Source organism: Geotrypetes seraphini, chromosome 2 (assembly GCF_902459505.1).
Source record: "Geotrypetes seraphini chromosome 2, aGeoSer1.1, whole genome shotgun sequence".
Taxonomy (NCBI): Eukaryota; Metazoa; Chordata; class Amphibia; order Gymnophiona; family Dermophiidae; genus Geotrypetes; species Geotrypetes seraphini.
This window is the reverse complement of record NC_047085.1, coordinates 102,558,493-102,581,492: the sequence shown is the minus strand read 5'-3', so window position 1 is coordinate 102,581,492 and position 23,000 is coordinate 102,558,493. Positions and strand designations below refer to the sequence as shown.

General features: G+C 38.9%; 1 protein-coding gene across 3 annotated transcripts in view; it reads left to right on the top strand.

Moving 5' to 3' along the window:
- Window positions 1-23,000, top strand: part of PREX2 (phosphatidylinositol-3,4,5-trisphosphate dependent Rac exchange factor 2) — a 628,296-nt gene that overhangs the window by 488,207 nt on the left and 117,089 nt on the right. For all 3 annotated transcript variants that reach the window (XM_033933977.1, XM_033933976.1, XM_033933978.1), the window contains one exon: window positions 5,733-5,876. In XM_033933977.1, the coding sequence (XP_033789868.1) occupies window positions 5,733-5,876 (144 nt within the window). The remainder of the gene's footprint in view (window positions 1-5,732; window positions 5,877-23,000) is intronic.

Below are 23,000 nucleotides of genomic sequence, written 5' to 3'. Positions count from 1 at the left end.
AAATCAGTGGACTAAGTGTTTAGTCCTTGATGGAGACTGCCCCACTTTGTTGGCTGGGCTGAAAACTTTTCAATGGCCCCTCGTTGTTGTTGTTTTTTTAGAGATGTTTTAATAAATCATCTATAAACTATAATATAGAATTTTTGTTTTCCAAGATGAGATGATATTTCTTTTAGATATATTAAGGCCCAGATTCTCTATATGATGCCTATATTAGTGGCCGCCTAAAATGTGAAGGCACTGTATAGAGAATTGTGCCTCCAGGAAAGATGGCCGCTGGAAATGTAGGCCAGGTTTTTCCAGGCCTACAATTCCAGCATCTATCTTTGTCGTGAATTGTGCCTACATAGCCACTTCCAGCGTTAGCCACGCCCACATTACAGAGGCGCAATTCCGATGCCAATTTTGTAGGTGCTGGTAGGTGCCTTGAAAATCAGTTAAAAACGTCATTTCAACTCCATTTTTTATTGAACTTGGGCATCTACTAGGGCCTAAACATTCAGTGCCAGATAGAGAATCCGGGTCTATGTGCTCATATTCTACAGACTGACTTGGTAAGGGATAGCTTCATTTTTAAATCATTCTACAGAGTAGTGGCTTGTACTGTTCCACATCAGAAAGCAGAAGAATGGCACTGTGTTGAAAACTTTTCTTTTTAAAGATGCATTCGCAAGTTAATCTTTTATCTTATTGTTTTGGTTTATTTTATTCCCCCTGTATGTCTTATTTCCCTCTTGTATTTTCCCTTGATGTCTCTTCTTTTCTTTACGAATTGTATTTCATCCCTTCTTACCTATTGTTTAGTAATGTTAATTTTTATCATAATAATTTTATTTATTAATTGTATGGACTGTTTTGTTCACTAACATATGTAAATTTGAAGTGTACACCGCTTAGAAATTTGTTTAAGCGGTTAATCAAGTCATCTAATAAACTTGAAACTTGAACTGTGACCAATGTTTTACAAACCCCTGTTGTCTTATTGGTGGGAACAGTGTATGAGCTTCCTTTTGTATTTATTATATCTGCACTTTGGAATACTTCATGGTTTCCACTTGGCATAGTTGAAGACACTGGTGCACCTTCAATTAAAATGCTGTCTGCCTCATCAGCTTGCTGGTCTAGCCAAAAAAGAGCCATTCTACCTTTCCAAGAAGGAAGACTTGAGATGTGTGAAAAAAAATCTGAATCAGCCTCAGTTTCATCACAACCTTTTCTTCAGTTAAGAGAGACATCTGGTATACTAAGGAAAAGGAAGCTTACTGTGACAGAATTTTAAGTAGAATGTAGCAACAAATCTGTTGTCATAGCTAATGAGCTCTTTAATTAGTGCTGCCATTCACGGAATAGTATTGCAGTTACATTTCAGTTTCTGAGCAAACTACGTATTATAAAATAAAATTAGCAGTGCTCAGATCCAGCAGAGAAAAGTGTATACCATCAGGACCAATTTCCCTCCAAGTTGTTTTGAGAAATAACCTGCAAAGTCATCTGTCTTTCATTTGGTGAGAGAGAATTGTAAGCCAGTGGTTCTTAATCCTGTCCTGGGGAAGACCCCAAGCCAGTTGTGTTTTCAAGATATCCTTAATGAATATGCATACAAAAATGAGCTATATTCTTAAACCATATATTATGTAAATAATTATCATTTATTCAATTATTAAATTACTCATATTTTATTACACCATATATGAGTAATTTAAAAATTGAATACATGATAATTATTTATATAATATATGGTTTAAGAATATAGTTCCTTTTTGTATGGAATCATTGTATAATTAACTAGAGCTATTAAAGGCATTTTAAAAATCCCATTGGTGTTTGTGTATTAATGAATATGCATAAGAGAAATTTGCATGCCTACTGCCTACTTTATAGACAAATATCACTCATGTACTGTATATTCATTAGGGATATTTTGAAAACCTGACTGATTGGGAGTCCCACAGGACAGGTTTAAGAACCACTACTTTAAACAATTATCCTCCTAGAAAGAACATGGAAGTGACTGTCACACAGGCATGTTCAGGTGTAGAGTATAAGTTCTGTGGAAAATTAATTTGCTCAATTGTCTTATTATTCTCTTCATTACTTGGAAATTATAGTATAATTTTAATATCCTAGTTTTCTCTTTCTCCAAATTGAAGATTGCTAGGAGAATTGCCCTTTTATGTATTTACCTTGATAAGTTTCTAAACATTTACCTTTACCCCCTTTTTTTTTTTTTAACTAAACTGCGTTAGAGGATTCTACTGTGGCCCAGTGTCCTAGCATCTGTAAGAACAGTCTAGCCATGATCTTGAGAGCTGACTTTATAGCATAAACATGGGCTATCAGCATGTGGATTTTGACTTCTGGCAGACAAACTTTGGACTGAATATGCAGATTGTGAAAAATTGGAAATTGGAAGACTGGGCATCCAAGTGGCAGATGAAATTTAATGTGGACAGTTGCAAAGTGATGCACATTGGGAAGAATAACCTAAATCTCAGTTACCAGATGCTAGGGTCCATCTTGGGGGTTAGTGCCCAAGAAAAAGATCTGAGTGTCCTTGTAGACAATTCGATGAAACCTTCTACCCAATGTGCGGTGGTGACCAATAAAGCAAACAAGATGCTAGAAATTATTAAAAAAGGGATGGTTATGGTGCGGAGTTTCCAGAGCACCGAGATACTTTTTCCGACTGTGATATCAGTGTGTTTATCAAGGGATAGATGTTTGTCCAGTGTGACTCCCAGTATTTTTAAGGTTTGTTCGAGGAGGAAAACGGATCCTTTTACTTGAATTGTGGTGTTTTTTATTTTGTCTTTGGGGGTCGCTAGGAAGAATTTTGTTTTGTCCGGGTTTAGTTTTAGTCTGTAGGATAACATCCAGTGTTCTATCTGGTTGAGTATGCTTGAAAGGGAGGTGAGGAGCTCTGGTGTGAAACTGGTTAGCGGGATGACTATAGTGATGTCATCTGCGTAGATAAAGAATTTGAGTTTGAGGCTTTGCAGAAAGTTTCCTAGGGAGGCGAAGTAGACATTGAACAGGGTGGGGGACAGGGGGGAGCCCTGTGGCACGCCACAGGAGTTATCTCAGCTGTAAGATACCTGAGATTCTTCAGGAATTTAAAAGATACTATTCTTCAGGAATTTAAAAGATACTATGAAAAACTTTATTCCTCTGAACTAGCTAATAAAAAAAATATCTCACACTTTCTTAGATGGAATTGACTTACCATCTTTACCTACTTCAGCCCAAGAGCATCTATCTTTGCCAATCACACAAAGTGAGATAGCTGACACAATTGATGATATGGCCAAGAACAAATCTCCAGGCCTTGATGGGTTTACTACTGAATTTTACTTATCTTTTAAACATATACTTGCCCCATACATGAAATAATTTTTTACATATTTGATATCACAAGGAGCTGCTTCAGGTACTTTTACAGATGCGACCATTATAGTTATCCCTAAACCAGGAAAGGATCCCCAGTGTGTAACCAATTACAGACCGCTTTCCATGATTAATGTGAATGCTAAAATCTATGCCAAGATACTGGCAACAAGATTACAACAAGTAATACTACTCCTGATTACCACAGACCAAACTGGATTTATCAATGGTAGACACTCTTTTAATAATGCCCGTATGTTATTGAATGTTATTGCAGCATCTCAGTCCTCTACTCAAAAATTTACACTAATAGGTCTTGACGCTGAAAAGGCATTTGATAGAGTGGAATAGCCTTCTATGTATGCTACATTACATAAATTTGGTATTCCTGATCATTTTATTAACATGATAATGATGTTATACTCAAATCCCAGAACAAGAGTTTCCATTAATAGTCACCTCTCTGATTTCTTCAAACCCTCTAGAGGCACCCGTAAAGGATGCCCGTTGTCCCCGTTTCTCTTTAATTTATCGCTGGAACTGCTATTGGTGGCTATAAGAGCAAAATCGGATATTCAACATCATCTTGAATTGGCCTATTTGGCAAAAATATGATATCTGGACACTGCAAGATCTTTTATGTAATAATCGATGGTTGGCTTTTGAAGAAGTGTGCGATAAATTTAATCTACCAGCCAATCAATATATTAATTGGCTTCAATTAAAACTCGTTGTGTGTGCTTCAATTCTGGAACTTCTAAAATTGAAGCCAATACCTGATCTCCTTCAAAATATTATTACTGTAGCTCCTTTTAAAGGTGTTGCCTCTAAATGGTACGCTTTATTGAGACAAACTTCACCTGGGTCTATATCACTAGTGCATGGCATCCGGATTTAGACATTTCCGCTGATGATGAGCTTTGGTAGAAAGTGTGGACCAGAGTATTCAAATCTATTAGATCGGCTCCATTCTTTCAATCAATATACTTTCTATTACATCGATCCCACTGAACGCCACATAAACTTTTCAAAGAAGGCTCCAATCTATGCAGGTCCTGTGAAAAATTCGAAGGTACACTGCTGCACATGTTATACCAATGCTCAAATATTAAATTGTATTGGGATAAAGTCTGGAGCACCATATCCACCATTCTAAATATTAATGAACCCTTATATCTTAAAATTATTATTCTTGGACAACATGGTCTCACATATTCTATGCCCGAACCCAATGCTCGTTTACTTAACATCTTATTATTCTTGGCTATTAAAAACATCTTGCACTGTTGGAAGGACTTATCTAAGGCAGAATACATTGTATGCTGGAACACTGTATGCATAACCAACAAATTTGAAAGTGTAATAACTGAAAAACATTATTCTATTTGTTCTTTTCTCAAAGTATGGAGACCTGTTCAACTTTATTGTGACTTGGACCATTGACATAAAATTATCTCAATGTAATACCAATGTAATATTTATAAAATATATTTAGAGTCACTTTTTGTCAGTTAATTAAGTCGCTTGGGATGCTCAGTATGATGCTCATTGGGAACTCTCTTCTATTCTTTTCATGTATACTCTCAGTTGAAATTATATGTACTGGCCCTGTTGGATTTGGTTGACATGAGACACTGGTTGTATTGACTTATAAATAATACTATCTTCCCGCTTATTAACTGTGATACGTACAACTAGTTTGTTTCATGTTTAAGTTATCTTTTGGATATTTGCATATATGTATATTTGCATATTTATAATAATTATTTGTATACTTTATATATTTATTTTGAAAAATAAAAATTTAATTAAAAAAAGAACATTACTCAGAGGCTTCCATGGTGCTACAAGAAAATGGTAACATTTTTCAGCAGCAGGCACCTCTCACGCACAATTATATAAAACTGTTATTTAACATTTTTACTCATTTTTATTTTCTTTGTTCTGTTTCTCCATGTTTATTTTTTTGCAAAATCAATGTTCCTGTTTTGCTGGTGTTTTTATATGTTATTTACATAAGTCTGTGCATTTGATAAAGCCTTTTGTAAAATACCAAGAACCTGTGGACTTCTTAACTTAAAGTTTGCATTACCCATATTCTGTCCTTGTGCAAAACTGGACCACTGATGCTAACACATCCTATCTTGAGGGCTAATTTAACATATCTGCTAAAATTTTATGTGATTTATTTGTGCAGAAGGTCCAAAATAGAAGAAAAGGGTATATAGTGCATTGGTGCATTGCAAAATTCCAATGCCTGTGCATTGCCTAGGTAATACAAATTACATGTATTTACCTCTTGCTTGTTTTTTTTGTAAACACTAATCATAAAATATTTTATTTTGAAGATGCTCCAATTACATTTCAAGCTGAAGGAAGCCGTCAAGCCTTGAAAGTTTACTTCTATGTTGCTGGTTACCATTTTGAACAGCTGCCTCAAAAGCTGAAGACTGGAGGAGGATTTAAAATTCACCCTGTTCTTTTTACACAAGGTACAATGTTTAGTTGTTTTGGGTGGTTGTTTTTTTTTTTTTTAATTGCTGCTCCTTTACAGTATATCTAGCAATAAAACTACAACTTTATGAAAATATGGTACCCAAAAGTGATGTCACTGTGCAACGGTTACTGCAGCACTATTTCTAGTGCATTCCATCCATAATTTATTTTCATTAAACAATAGTAAATCTATCCCTTTCTGATTGTTTCATATATCTCTTTTCCAACTCAAATCATGACAAGATTCCTGCAGTCAATGGAGACTCTTTCCTCCAGCTGTTGCCTTCTGTTGTCCTAACAGCAGACTCCTGCTCTGGAAAGAAATTAGGGCCTTTGTTTACATTCCCTGTCCTTATGGCCCATCAACAGGTCAGGTTTTCAGATAATCCTGCTGAGAACAGCTGAGTTCAGTTTATCACACTATGCCTTTAGTTTTTCTTTGGCTCCTGGGAGAACCTTGAGCTTTTCAGTCCCTCCCCTTTCTTTAACCCTTGTTGTATCATATTGTTTGCAAAGGGGTTTAGCTCAGTGGTCTCAAACTCAAACCCTTTGCAGGGCCATATTTTGGATTTGTAGGTACTTGGAAGGCCTCAGAAAAAATAGTTAATGTCTTATTAAAGAAATTACAATTTTGCATGAAGTAAAACTCTTTATAGTTTATAAATCTTTCCTTTTGGCTAAGTCTTAATGATAATATTGTAATTTATAGCTAAAGAGACATATAATCAAGAAACTGTTTTATTTTACTTTGTGATTATGATAAACATACCGAGGGCCTCAAAATAGTACCTGGTGGGCCGCATGTGGCCCCTGGGCCACAAGTTTGAGGCCACTGGTTTAGCTTGAATGCTTGTGTTGGCTTTATAAAAGAAATGATAGGAAAGTGTAACAGGTCCCCTGCTCTTCTCTGTCATTTCCCCACTGATCTGCCCTCCCTGGCTTCCCTTAATGACACTAGAAGAATGGGCCAAAAAGTGGCAAATGAGCTTTAAAATAAGGAAATGCAAGGTCATGCATGTAGGGAAAAAGAACCCGATGTTCAGCTACAAAATGGGGGGATCACTGCTAGGGGTAAGTAGCCTTGAAAGAGACCTGGGAGTGATGGTAGGCAGAACATTGAAGGGGTCGGCACAGTGCGCCACAGCCTCAAGGAAAGCAAACAAAATGTTGGGTATCACGACCAGGACAAAGGAAGTCATCCTGCCACTGTATCGTGCAATGGTGCGCCCGCATCTGGAATACTGTGTCCAGTACTGGTCGCTGTACCTGAAGAAGGACATGGCGGTACTTGAGGGAGTCCAGAGAAGAGCAACTAAACTGATAAAGGGTATGGAAAACCTCTCATATACTGACAGACTGAAAAAGCTGGGGCTGTTCTCCCTGGAAAAGCGGAGACTTAGAGGAGACATGATAGAAACCTTCAAGATCCTGAAGGGTATAGAAAAGGTAGACAGGGACAGATTTTTCAGACTATGGGGAACCACAAGTACAAGGGAGCACTCGGAGAAATTAAAAGGGGACAGGTTTAGAACAAACGCCAGGAAGTTCTTTTTCACCCAGAGGGTGGTGGATACATGGAACGCGCTTCCGGAGGCTGTGATAGGCCGGAGCACGTTACAAGGCTTCAAAGAAGGTTTGGATAGGTTCCTAGAGGACAAAGGGATTGAGGGGTACAGATAGGAGTAGAGGTAGGTCATAGGGATAGTCAGGGACCACTGCTCAGGCAATGGGCCTGATGGGCCGCCGTGAGAGCGGACCGCTGGGCGAGATAGACCTCTTGCCTGCCTCAGCGGAAGCAACTTCTTATGTTCTTAAACCAGTGACAGGCTCTTCCCTGCCACTGTATGCATTCCATAATTGTAGCTAGGTTGGAGTATCTGAAATCAAGGACATAAATGAGATATTAGCTTTTATACAGTGACACAATTGTATCCATCTGTAAAGTTGATTTTTAGGAGGGCTGCATTGTTCTGATATAATTTGAAATGGAATATAGGTTGAGTTCTTATGTAATTGACCAACATACCAAACTCTAAGCCACTGCAAAGATTTCCAGTTGATAGGATGGCCTTGTATTTTGATATATGGGTTATTCCAGATTAGAGTTAATATTGTGCTAATCCATTTATGCTTAGCATGATGGTAAACTTCCAATATTGCTTCTTTAGTGGAACTGATTATCAATAGTGCTGCCCGATTTCCGATTTGAATCGGTTCACCGATTCACTTTGGGTGAATCGATTCAAATTGATGTGTATTTTAAAAAAATCGGCCTCTCTGATTTGGGGCCCAACCCTCCTCCCCGCACCCGGCTGTCATCGCGGTCACGAGGCCCTGAGTATGCTGGAGGGAACTGACTCGCTAAAGCTATGGAAGGAGAGAGCGGTGCAGCTGCTAATCCAGGCTAGTGTTACGGGGAGGGTTTGAAAAATCGCCTGTTTTTTTTTTCTTTTTAACTTTCTTTGGCTGGAGTCAAACACAGAACTTCAGGCTGTGCCGAGTCAGGCCGGGGACTCCACAAGCCGGTGAGAGCCGATGAGAGCCTGTTAATCAGGAAGGGGAAATGGTGTCAATGGACCAGGGAGACAAGAGGGAGGGGTGCTGATAGGAGGCAAGGAGAGGAGGGAGTAGTGCTGCTAGACCTGGGAGGTGAGTGGGTAAGGTACTGCTTCTAGTCAGAGGGGAGGGAAAGGGAAGGGAGAGGAGCCCTGCTAGTAGGAGAGGAGAGGTGCTGCTTACACTGAGGATGGAAAGGAGAGGTGCTGCAGCTAGTTGGTGGGGAAAACGGAAGTAGAGAGGAGGGGAGGGGGAGGTACTGTTGAAGTTGAGTGATGGAGGGAGGTGAGAGGAAGAGGTGCTGCTGAATTGGGAACAGAAGAGAGTGCTGCTGGACTTAAAATGGAAGTGGGAAAGCTGCAGCAGGACTGAGGGGAGAGCAGTGGAGGAGGAGAGTGAGAGGGAAGGGGAAGAGAAATGCTGCTGCTGCACCCAATTGGAGAGAGAGAGTGGGAAGGAGGGAGAAGGAAGACCAGGAAGGTAGAGGAGAGGAAAGAGAGTTGCCAAGACCATGGGAGGGAGTGAAAGGAAAGGTGATACTAGACCATGGAGGGAGAGATGTCAGGACATGTGTGTGGGGGCGGGGGGGGGGGGAACGAGACAGATGCCAGACCAGGGGAAAGGAAGGGAAATGGAAGGGGAGGACACAGATGGAAGATGGATGGTTAGTACGGAGAAAGAAGAAAGAAGCGAGTTATCAGAAGACAACCAGAGCCTGGGACCAACATGATTTGAATAATGACCAGAAAGCAAAAGGTAGAAAAAATCATTTTTTTTTCTGTTTTGTGATTACTATATGTCAGATTTGCAACGTGTATCCTGCCAGAGCTGGTGTTAGACCGCAAACATAAGCTAGGACTTAACAGAGAGAGGAAAAGTCTTTTTTGTTTGTTTATTTTGTTTACACCACAGCACCAGTGTGGGTAGGAGAGGGCAAAGGGGGTGAAGAAGCTATAAAATAAACCCACCAGGATGTTTGAAAAAAAAAAAACACCCAATTGGACAGGAAAATCGAATCGAATCAAAATTTTTTTTGGCATAGTTATCAGTTATCATAGTTTTTGCACTAGTTATCAGATCTTCAGAACACACACACATGGTTGTCACAAATGACAGATATCTTAGACTCAAAAGACCTCAACAATGTTTTTTCATCAATTAACCATGTGGGCATATTTTATGCATCATAATCAATCATCCATCATGAGTCTTGTTGTAATATGAATGCAATATGATACTCATAAAAAATTGAAAAGTTAACCCCTCCATTCAATTTAGTACATTTAAGTTTCTTAATGGAAATATGCAGATTTTTGTTATTCTATAAAAATTTAGATAGCAATGATTCTAACTTGTGATATACTTGTTTCTTGAATAGTAAAACAATCTTGCTTAATGTATAGTTTAGTTTATTTTGGGAACAAAAAAGGAGTAGGGAAGGGACACAAAGTAACTGTTGTGAGGACAATCAATTTATTAAAAACATCATATATTCAAGACATATATGTGTTATATACATAAAATACGGCAGGCATAAAATCATAACAAACATAAAAATGTAACTGTATAGACTGGACCCCAACATGCTCCGTGTTTCAGCTGGGATAGCCTTCCTCAGGCTATCCCAGCTGAAACATGTAAAATGGAAGCCCAGTAGATGGTGCCAGATTACTACTAATTAAAAAGATACTGCTGAAAACAATAAGATAGTGCTCTCAAAGTTTGCTGTCAGCTACGGTGCCAAAAAGAACGCTGTCTGACAGCAGACTTTGAGAGCAGTACCTTATTGTTTTCAGCAGTACCTTTTGGATTAGTAGTAATCTGGCGCCATCTACTGGGCTTCCATTTTACACACCCCTGAGGAAGGCTATCCCAGCTGAAACATAGAGCCTGTTGGGGTCTAGTCTATACAGTTACATTTTTATATTTGTTATGATTTTATGCCTGCCGTATTTTATGTATATTGTATATGCACAAATATCTTCTATATAAAAGTGCTCCAACCTGGACCATATATGCTTATATATATTCTAAAGGAAGCCTCAGCCCCACCATTCCACCGCAAAAGTATTATCGTATTGCGAGAAGCTTTATGTGGCGCCTCATCATTGGCTGTCCTTGTTTTATATTGTTTTTTGTATTATAGTATAGCTTTAAATAAATATTTGCTTATTTCAATAAATATCCGTGATGTAATAAATATAAAGTGCTTATGCATTTGTTTGTGTATTACTTAACTTTATATCGTTGAGCTTAATTCACAGCCAAAACTCAGGAGTCTGACCCTGGCGCCTCATCATTGGCCGTCCTTGTTTTATATTGCTTTTTTGTATTATAGTATAGCATTAAATAAATATTTGCTTATTTCAATAAATATCCGTGATGTAATAAATATAAAGTGCTTATGCATTTGTTTGTGTATTACTTAGCTTTATATCGTTGAGCTTAATTCACAGCCAAAACTCAGGAGTCTGACCCTTGAGTTTTGGCTGTGAATTAAGCTCAACGATATAAAGCTAAGTAATACACAAACAAATGCATAAGCACTTTATATTTATTACATCACGGATATTTATTGAAATAAGCAAATATTTATTTAAAGCTATACTATAATACAAAAAAGCAATATAAAACAAGGACGGCCAATGATGAGGCGCCACATAAAGCTTCTCGCAATACGATAATACTTTTGTGGTGGGATGGTGGGGCTGAGGCTTCCTTTAGAATATATATAAGCATGTATGGCCCAGGTTGGAGCACTTTTATATAGAAGATGTTTGTGCATATACAACATTATTGAGAAACATTCATCTGGACATTTAATTAAATTAATTGGGCCATTGCAGACCATACTGTATAGTATTTTATGTATATGACACATATATGTCTTGCATATATGATGTTTCAATAAATTGATTGTCCTCACAACAGTTTTACTTTGTTTCCCTTCCCCACTCCTTTTTTTGTTGCTATATCCTGTACATGGTGTTGTTTTTTTCCTTTGTATTGTATGATACATAGCTTATTTGGGGATCATTTTGATAGTTTCTTGTCTGCCCCACCATGACAATTTCAATGGAGACCAGTTTTGAGTTAACGAGTGCATGTAATCCATTATATGTTTAGCATTATACTAAGTTATTTCATTGATAGTGGGACCAAAGTACTGTATATACCAAGATATTTCATTTTTGAAGTTGTTAATTTTAGATTGAGAGAGCATTGATTGCATCTTTATCTATAGTGTCATTATCAAGCTGCGGTAGGGGTTTAACGCGCCTAATACCGCACGTTAAACCACCTGCCGTGCTAGCCACTAATGCCTGCATTGAGCACGCGTTAGTTTTTTTAGCCGGCCACGGGGGTTAGCGCGTGATAAAATGTCCGACGCGCTAACCCCCACTAGCGCGGCTTGATAAAAGGAGCCCTAAGTGGCATTATTTTAGTCTCTGACACATTTAATTTATATACAGAAACCACAGAATATTTATTGATTACTTCTAAAATGTTAGTAATGGAATCAGGAGTTGTGTATATCAATAGGTCCTCAGCATAAGCAGATAATTTAGCTTCTGTTTCACACCATGTATATTTGGATTTGTTCTTATTGCTATTAGTAAAGGTTCCAAAGTGATGTTAAATAGTAATGATGATAGTGGTCAGCCTTGTCTCGTTCCTCTTGATGGATTAAAAGGTGCTGATAGAAAGTCATTTATTTTGATTCTGGTGGTAGATGCCTTGTATAAGACTTTTAACTTTTTTATGAATTCATTATTGAATCTGAACCACTGCAAAGCCTTTTCTATGTCTAAAGCCATGGCCACTATTGATTTGACTTGATTGACTGGCTTTTATAATAATGGTAGAAAACAGTCTGGTATTATCACTAGACAGTCTATTGTGCATAAATCCATTATGATCCAAGCGTATTATTTTGGGTAAAATATTTTGTAATCTTGATGCTTCCATCTTTGCAAATATTTTAGCATCCACATTTATGAGTGATAATGGCCGGTAGTTTTGAACGCAAAGTGAATCTTTATTAGCTTCTGTAAAGGAGCCAATTATTACCTCACCACACTCAATTAGATATGAGAAATAATTCAGTAAGAATGGCATCAGAGGGTCTTGGAAAGATTAATAAAATTCAGCAGACCATCTGGACCTGGTGGATTTTTTCACCATATTTTGTATTATATAGTTGTGATTTCCTATAGTGCAATTGGTTGATTGAGCAAGTGGTTGTCATCTTCGGTTAGAGTGGGATGTAGTAAATCCTCAAAAAAGGTATGTGAGGCCATATTGATTGCCTCTGATATGTAAAGTTGTTTATAAAATGTATAGAATTGATGTGTTATATCAACATCATTTTTTAAACATTGCCAAAACTATCTTTTATATCTCGGATAGATGCCTTTACAGACCTTGTTTTGAGATATTCAGCCAGCTGGTGACCACTTTTATTAATATTTGCTTAATAGTTGGCAGATTGCATAAATATTTGCTTGCTTGCAGAATGGCTGAGAGTGGAGTTGTAGTCAAAAGTTAATTTGTGTAATTGTTCCAGTATTTGGCATTCAGAGGGATTATACTGGTGTTTACTTTCATGGTCTTTGATTTTATCTTCCTTTGCTTGTTGTTTTTATTTGTTCTGTTTGGATTTTTTTGCAGCATAAGAAATAATGATGCCTCTTGTATAAGCCTTGAAGGAGTCCCATAAACAATACCAAGAGGTTTCTTCCACATTATTTACATCAAAAGTCTTTTATAACCGTATTTACATATGAACGAAAATCAGTATCATTTAGTATCGAAGCATTAAACCTCCATGATCTAGACCTCTGTTTCCCCAAATCTTTGAGAGTCAACATGATGAGAGCATGATCTGACACTGCTATTTCAGGTATTTCAGATGACTCAGTATTTTTCACTAGAGAATAACTGATGAGAAATTAATCGATTCTCGAATAAGATGAGTAAGAAGCAGAATAGAATGTATAAGAACATAAGAACATAAGCGTTGCTTCTGCCGGGTCAGACCAGGGGTCCATCGTGTCCGGCAATCCGCTCCCGCGGCGGCCCCCCAGGTCCATGACCTGAAAGTGTTCCCTACCTAACCTAAAATATCCATACCCTATTCACTCAATGTCCTGTAAGGTAAACCTCTATCTGTACCCTGTTATCCCCTTCGCTTCCAGGAAGTCATCCAGTCCCTTTTTGAACCCCAGAATTGTACTCTGTCTTATCATCTCTCCGGGAAGCGCGTTCCAGGTGTCCACCACCCTCTGAGTGAAAAAGAACCTCCTTGCATTCGTTATGAATCTGTCTCCTCTCAGTTTTTCTGAATGACCTCTTGTTTTAGTTGTCCCTGCTAGTCTAAAGAATCTGTCCCTCTCCACCTTCTCTATGCCTTTCATGATTTTATAAATTTCTATCATGTCCCCTCTCAGTCTCCGCTTCTCCAGGGTAAAGAGCCCCAGCCTGTCTAACCGTTTGGCATATGAAAGGTTCTCCATACCCTTTATCATCCTCGTTGCCCTCCTCTGGACCCTCTCAAGTATTGCCATGTCCTTCTTGAGGTATGGTGACCAGTATTGGACGCAGTATTCCAGATGTGGGCGCACCATTGCTCGATACAGTGGCAGGATAACTTCTTTTGTTCTGGTAGTGATACCTTTTTTGATAATGCCCAACATTCTGTTCGCTTTTTTTTGAGGCTGCTGCACATTGTGCCGCCGGCTTCATTGTGTTATCCACCAATACCCCCAGATCTTTTTCTTGGCTGCCTTCCCCGAGTACCCTCCCTCCCATCGTATAGCTGTACATGGAGTTCCCCTTCCCTATGTGCAAGACCTTACATTTCTCCACATTGAAGCTCATCTGCCATTTTTTTTGCCCACTCACTCAGTTTGTTCAGGTCGCTCTGCAGTTCTTTGCATTCCTCAACAGTTCTGGCCCTGCTGGAGAGTTTTGTGTCATCCGCGAACTTGATAACTTCGCACTTTGTCCCCGTTTCTAGATCATTAATAAATATATTGAACAGCAATGGTCCCAGCACAGACCCTTGCGGAACACCACTTGTGACCCCTATCCAGTCAGAGTAGTGCCCCTTTACTCCTACCCTCTGTTTCCTGTCCGCCAGCCAATTTTTGATTCATCTGTACACATCCCCTTCCACCCCGTGACTCCACAGTTTCTTCAGTAAGCGTTCATGGGGCACCTTGTCAAAGGCTTTTTGGAAATCTAGATATATAATGTCTACTGGGTCACCTTGGTCCAATTGCTTACTTATCCCCTCAAAGAAATGCAGTAGATTTGTCTGGCATGATCGGCCTTTACAGAAACCATGCTGGCTCGATCTCATCAGATTATTTTTTTCTATATGCTCATTGATACCTTCCCTGATCATTGATTCGACCATCTTCCCCGGAACAGAGGTTAAGCTCACCGGTCTGTAGTTTCCCGGGTCGCCTCTCGATCCTTTTTTGAAGATCGGTGTAACATTCGCTATCTTCCAGTCCTCCGGGATTACCCCTGTTCTCAAGGACAGGTTGCAAATATGCTGCAGTAACTCTGCTGTTTCATCTCTGAGCTCTTTCAGTATTCTCGGGTGGATCCCGTCTGGGCCCGGAGCTTTGTCCGTTCTTAATCTATCTATCTGCCTGAGAACGTCTTTGAGGCTTACCTCCATGCATGATAATTTCCCCTCTTGATCTCCCCTGAAGATTTTTTCCAGTTCTGGCACACTGGATGTGTCCTCTATTGTAAAGACCGACGAGAAGAACTTGTTTAGCCTACCAGCCACCTCTTTTTCCTCTTTCACCACTCCCTTCCGGTCACCCTCATCCAGGGGCCCCACCTCCTCCCTCGCTGGCTGTTTCCCTTTCACATATCGGAAAAATGGTTTGAAATTTCTTGCTTCCTTGGCTAGTCTCTCCTCATACTCTTTCTTGGCTTTCCTGACTACTCGGTGACATTCTTTTTGTTGCTTCCTGTGCTCTCTCCAGTTTCCTTCAGTTTTGTCCTTTTTCCACTTCCGAAATGATTTTTTCTTGTCTCCTATCACTTTCTTTACTTCACTGGTTATCCATGCAGGGTCCTTTGTCTGATTCTTCTTGGAACCTTTCCTAAATCTTGGTATATATAGGTTTTGTGCCTTGTTTACTGTGTCTTTGAATAGGGACCAGGCTTGCTCCACAGTCCGAGTTTCCTTGGAGCTGTTTCTGAGCTTCTTTTTCACCATTTGTCTCATGGCATCATAGTTCCCTTTCTTGAAGTTAAATGTTGTTGCCTTGGTTCTCTTTCCCATAGGTAGTCCTACTTGCACTTTGAACTGAATCATGTTGTGGTCACTGGTTCCTAGTGGTCCTATGATCTCCACATCCTTCGCGGGGCCTTTCAGCCCATTGAGGATCACAAGTGTAATAATCACAAGTGTTCTGGTGAATGAGTCTCCAAGGATCAATTTGTTTCATTTGATATATCACATTATGTAATGTGTGCCAAGCTTTGGTTTTTCTAAATACAACTGAATTTTCTGTCAATTTCAGGGTTTGAAACAATATTAAAATCTCCACATATTATACAAGCCGTACTTCCTGCAAAAGTTATTAATTCAACAATTTCTTCAAAAAAGTAAGGAGAGTCAACGTTTGGGCCACATATAATTATTGCTGTTAGAAACATAGAAACATGATGGCAGATAAATGCCAAATGGCTCATCTAGTCTGCTCATCCACAGTTACCATTATCTCTTTCTCTCTCTGAGAGATCCCATGTGCCTAACCCAGCCCTCTTGAATTCAGACACAGTCTCTGTTTCTACCACCTTTTCTGGGAGACTGTTCCACGCATCTACCACCACTTTTACATCTGCTTTCACCCATCTTCCATGGGTATCACTGGTATGAGAGACAATATGAATATCTGATTTATTTTTTTTATAACCAAAGCCATTTTTCTTCCCTTCAGCTGATGAGAATAAAACTGAGTTTGACCATTTTGTTGCTAATTTATTTGATTCAACCACTAACAAATACATCTCTTATAGAAACAAGAGATCAGGTTGAAATTCAGAGATACTATGAAAATCTTTTCCCTTTTGATAGGGTTGAATAATTCTTTAACATTTATTGATAAATATGTTAATAATGGTTGATTAACCATATTTTAACCAAATAATACAAAAACTAGCATGTGAATATAAGCTTGGAAAAGAGATGACTGAGGGGAGATATGATTGAAGTCTACAAAATCCTGAGTGGAGTAGAATGGGTAAAAATGGATCGATTTTTCACTCCATCAAAAATTACAAAGACTAGGGGACACTCGATGAAGTTACAGGTAATTACTTTTAAAACCAATTGGAGGAAATTTTTTTTCACTCAGAGAATAGTTAAGCTCTGGAACGCATTGCCAGAGGATGTGGTAAGAGCAGATAGTATAGCTGGTTTTAAGAAAGGTTTGGACAAGTTCCTGGAAGAAAAGTCCATAGTCTGTTATTGAGAAAGACACGGGGGAAGTCACTGCTTGCCCTGTATCGGTAGCATGGAATATTGCTACACCTTGGGTTTTAGCCAGGTACTAGTGAACTGGATTGGCCACTTTGAGAACGGGATACTGGGCTTGAAGGACCCAGTAAGGCTATTCTTATGTTCTAAATTGCATCAGAGAATTCAATGCAATGTTAGAGCATAAATGATAAACAATGTAGTGTCCATGACAGATCCTTCCTGATGCCTGCAAGTTTGTACAATACCTAACTATAATCCCTAGGTGAACAAACCTGCAAGTGCAGCTACAGGAGTATGTTATGTTTATCAGATTTTTCTATTCCGCGTTTACCTAATTAGTTCAAGGACGAATAACAATAATAAAGAACTGGACCAACTTGTCATAGAATTACCAAATTGAAATGAAGACTTATATTGCAATAATTAAGTTCCGTAAAGATCAATCATGATGAAAATAAAACATAAGTATAGCCTTACTGGGTCAGACAAATGGTCCATCTAGCTCAGTAGCCCGTCTTCATGGTGGCCAATCCAGGGTCACTAGTACCTGGCAAAAACCTAAAGATGAACCCAAAGATAAGGTCCACAAACATGAAGTCTCAAAGGAAGCTAGTTCCAAAAACTAACCAATTGATATTGAACAGACAACGAAAATTGTCTGATAGATTTCATGTTCTTAGATGTAAAAAATTGTAATTGATAAAGATTTCTCATTTGATATTTAGAAAGAGGATTATACAATAAAGCTACTAGATTATTCAAATAATTTGGGGCATTACCTGTAAAGATCTTGAAAACTGTGACTCCTAGCTTAAATTTTAATCTAGCTTCTAAAGGTAACTAATGAAGTTTACTATAATAAGGTTGTAGATGCTCAAATTTTCAGTGAAGGTATAAAACAGTTTGAATGTAGATGTCAACAGTACAATATTAGTTTATATGTAAAATGTTTTAAACAGAAAACAATCTTAAATTTAGTAAGATATTCTTATAACCTAGGCAATTTGAAATAAAACTTATATTTATAAAGGTTGCCAATTCATATGATTTGATACTACAGTACCTCAGCATATATCTATATGCTCCAGAGCTAAAACAGAATAAGATAGTTAGGAAGATAATCAGTTCTTCAGGTTTTGTCAATTGTACTTGGATGAATCTCTTCAATATAGTCAGCCAGATCCGATGGACTAATAAAATCCTTAGTGCAATTGTTGAACATGACACATATCCGTACAGCAAACATAAGACAAAAAAAGAAACTTGCCTTAATATGAGACGAACAAACCAGAGAAAAGGCAAGCGAGATGTCGAATTATTAGTGATAAAAGACACAATGTCATAAAAACATCCCATGCAGGGCAGAATAACCTACACTTAGCCCCGATTGCTTTTTAATTGGGTCAGTAGGCAAGAAGTTGTTTTCGGCATTTAGCTGTTTCGTTGCATAAGTCTGGTACCAAGAGAATAGTATTCCATTTGTATTTGATAGGAGCCCGCAGTTTGGCCCTTTGCAAGATCTCCAATATTTGATGACTACTTTGTAGTACCACTAATATGGGCTTTGGGTATTTTTCCCGCTGAGATTTGTTTGCTGGTAGTCTGAAAGCATAATCGATCTCCAGCAGTTTTTTGAGCTGTAGATCTAGTATCTTTGGTATAAATGCTTCTAAAAATTCAGTTGGTCACAGGCATCTCTTCCTTCCAGCAGCTCTAGTAGACTGAGATTGTTGTTGTGTGCCTTATTGTGTATGTCTTTTATATCTCGCTCCAGCAGCACAACTTTTACTCCCCTTCCTTTTTACAAAACCACACAAGAGGTTTTTAGCAACGGTTGGTGTGCTGAATGCTTTGCGCTGCTTTGATGGTCATAGAGTTTCTGTGAGCATCAAAGCAGCGCAGAGCATTCAGCATGCCAGCTGGTGCTAAAAAAAATATTTTGCTTGGTTTTGTAAAAGGGGAGGGGGTTAGTTTGATGGAGTAGCGATCTGAGAGATTAGTAAGTGGGTTTTGCTTTCTTTTCTAATACATCTACTCTTGTTTTGAATTGGCTAAATTCTTCATTTAGAATGGTAAGTTCTACTATTATATCTTCAGTATCTTGTTTTTTCTCAGTTAATAATTCACAAAAACCTCATAGTTCTTCCAAAATAGTGGCTGATGTTTCTTGCTCTGCATTATTAGTATCTCTTTTCCGATGAGATACTGGCTCGGGATTACATCTCTTACCTGGTTTTCCTGATGCCATGTCGATTAAACAATGGTGATCACAATTTGTACAGTGGAAGCTCATCAGCACCTCCTTATTATTCAGTTTTTTAAAAAATATTATTTTTGTTTCTGGGCAATGTCATGAATAGTGCACAGTATTGTAAATAGGGCATCCTATTTTTTTCAAATAATGCACAATAGGCCACACTAGTAATTAACTTCTGGATATATAGGACGGAATTCTATATATTGCGCCCAAAAAACGAAGCCAAAAAACTTTCCTAGGTTCTATTCTATAAACGGTGCCTAAAGTTAGATAAAAACATAGAAACATGATGGCAGATAAAGATCAAATGTCTCATCCAGTCTGCCCAATGCAGTAACCATTATCTCTTCCGCTCTCTCTAAGAGATGTTTATGTTTATATTTATTAAAAACTTTATACTGCATACTGCATAACAGCCTAAAATGGATCCATGCGGTTTACTATGTATAGTTCACATTCATTAAAAAAGAACTCCATTTAAAAATCGAAAAGGAAAGAATAAAAGCAAAAGTTAATTTTTTTTCAAAAAATACTATAACAATCAACATCTCAATAATAACAATTCTAATAATAAAAATTCTAATAGTAAAACAGTAAAACAATCAAATCTCAATAAACCATAACTAATACATACAACTAAAAATTTCCATAACAGAAATGAATCATTATATAAATACAGATTACAGTCCCAGACTCAATTCTTCAATTTGAGAAAGCCAGTTGAAAAAAATGTGCTTTAAAATGTCTTTTAAAATTTATATATGATCCTTCTTTTCTCAAGTCTATGGGCAAATTATTCCATAGCCGCGGAACTAAATAAAAGAACGCACAATCTCTAGTAGACGCAAGATGTGCCTTCAAGATATGAGGAATGACTACCCTATTGTCATTCAAAGATCGTACAATTCTTACTCCAAAATAACAGTTAATCAATAGCTGTTAATCACTAGCTTTTAACTATGTTTATTCCACTCAATTTGTACCATCTTTTAATCATTGTAAACTGCATAGAACTTCACGGTCCTGCGGTATATAAACTGTTATTATTATTATTATTATTAAATGCCTTGGGGCATAAAATAACACCAAGTTAGAAAGATATGAAGGCTGTAGCTGAAATAATGCTCTATGTGCCAACATCAGGATCTTAAATTTGATCCTAAATTCTATTGGTAACCAATGGAATTTTTAATACAAAGGTGTCATATGATCACGAATATATGCACGACCTAATAATCTAATCGCAGCATTTTGCACTGTTTGTAAGCGCTTCAGCTGTCTTAATACCTGCATATACTAAATTACCATAATCTAACTTTGACAATACAAAGGCATGAATTAGTGTGTGCAATGATTTCTCATCCAAAAAAGCTGTCTTAATGCCCCAAAACCTTTAGCAACCATGGTTGAAACCTGCTCCTCAAAGTTTAGATGACAATCGATTATAATTCCCAAGTACCTGAAACTATTTACTAGCTTTATATTATAATTATTTAAAGAAAAATCTAATTGCGGTGCTGCCTTATCTCTTGAGATACAACATGCTATAGCCTTGGACATATTTAGAATCAATTTATGTTCACTCAACCATTCTTCTATTCTATTTAATCCATTTAAAGAGGACCCAGATCTAAAGTTGCAGGTGATGTCATCTGCATAAATATATGTACTGATTCCTAGTTCCTGAATTTGTCTTGCCAAGGGGCTCAGAAAGATATTAAATAGAACTGGTGATAAGGCTGACCCTAGAGGTACTCCACAATCTAACGATCTATCCTGAGATATTAATCCCTCAGTGACTACTCTAAAAGTATGTCCTCGGAGAAATGCTGAAAACCAGTCCCAAACTATTCCAGGCTTTCTTTAATTCAGACACAGTCTCTGTCTCCACCACCTCTTCTGGGAGACTGTTCCACACATCTACCACCCTTTCTGTAAAAAAGTATTTCCTTAGATTACTCCTGAGCCTATCACCTCTTAACTTCATCCTACACCATCTCATTCCAGAGCTTCTGCTCAAATGAAAGAGACTCTACTCATGCACATTTACACCAAGTATATATTTCAACATTTATAGAATAGTGCTTACACTTGGGAGCGGCACCTGAACTTTAGGGATGACCATGTGCACTAATAGAAACATAGTGCAAGACCTTATGCCTAAAGTTAGGTGCAGATGCCCTTGATTCTATAATTACAAACATAACTTTGAGGAGCACCCCAAATCCTCCAATGACTCGTTCATTTCCATGTCTTCCTTTTGGCATGGTGTGCAAATTTTAGGTGCAGATCCCATGCATAAATTTACACACATACATTTAAATTAAAACCAATTAACACTAATAATTGCTTGTTAAGATAATTATCAGAACTAATTGGTTTATTTCATTAATTTGCATATGCAAATTAGGTGCATGCCCAAGTTTGCATGCACAGCCCATAATACCATTTATAGAGTTTAGGGCAGGGGTGCCCAACGCGTCGATCGCGATCGACCGGTAGCTCAGGAAGGCAACATAAGTCGATCGCAGAGCCCATCCCGGGCTCTGTGATAGACTCATGTTGCCGTCCCGATCTACCAGGCCTATCAGCCTTCCTCTCCCCGACGTCAAAGATGTCATTTCGGGGGGGGGGGGGAGGGCGTGGTGGCGTGGCGGCGGCAGCAGCAACAGCCTGAAAAAGAAATCATCCTGGCCGGGGTCGGTGTCATGCTCCGGAGCTTCTACAGCCTTCCTATCTCCCTCTCCCTTCTACCTGCTTCCGGCCACACCCCCTGCTCCGCGGCTCTCTTCGGCAACTCAGCAGCAGCGATCGACACAAGCTTCTGACATCGGGGCCTACCCTCTGCGAGTCCCGCTTGTTTCAACTTCCTTTTTCCACAAACGCGGGACTCGTAGAGGGAAGGCCTCGATGTCGGCAGCTTGTCTTGATCACCGCTGCTGACGAGTTGCTTAAGAGAGCCGCGGAGCAAGGGGGTTTTGCCAGGTGCAGGTAGAAGGGAGAGGGCCAGATGCAGGACTTGTGGGTGAGGGAGCAGAAGAGAGAGAGAAAGAGAGAGGGGAGGGAAACAAAAGGAAATATTTCATACTGGGCTGGGCCGGAGTGGATGGAGGGTGGAAAGATTCTGGCTACAGGGTGCATTAACAAAGGAAAAGGGGGGAAAGCTGAAAATGGAGATAGTGACACAAAGAAGAGAAAGAGTAAGCAGGATCTACTGAATAAGGATAGAGATACAGAGGGGACATGAAGAGGAGGTGAAATAGAGACATAGAAGTAATGCTGAAAAAGTGTGTGGGGGGGGGGAGATAAAGACATTGAAAGGGTAAATGGTGAACATGGGGTAAAGACAAGGACAGAGACAAATAAAGATTCTGAAAAAGTGGTGAGATAGGGATATAGATGAGATGGACACAAAGAAGGGTGATGCTGGAAAATAGGTGGAATGGTAATTCTGACAGACACAGAAGGGAAATGCTGGATCAAGGAGAGATGGGGCTCAGGCTGGATGGAATGAGGAGAAATGCCTTGTTGGCCCGGAACATCCTCTCCTATGTCAGAATTGACGTCAGGGAGTGGAATGCTGGTCAGCGCGACGCTTCTGCAGGGAAAGCTTGGGACGGCGGTGGCTTGGGGGCTGTTCCCCAATGCCGGTGGCAGCAAACCGAGTGGCTTGGGGGAGGGCACGGAGAAAGAAAGAAAGGGGGCAGACAGGGAGACAGAAAAAAGGGGGAACAGGGAGACAAAAAGAAAAAGTTGGGGGGGAGAATGAGGTCTGGAGGAGAGGAAACATACAGG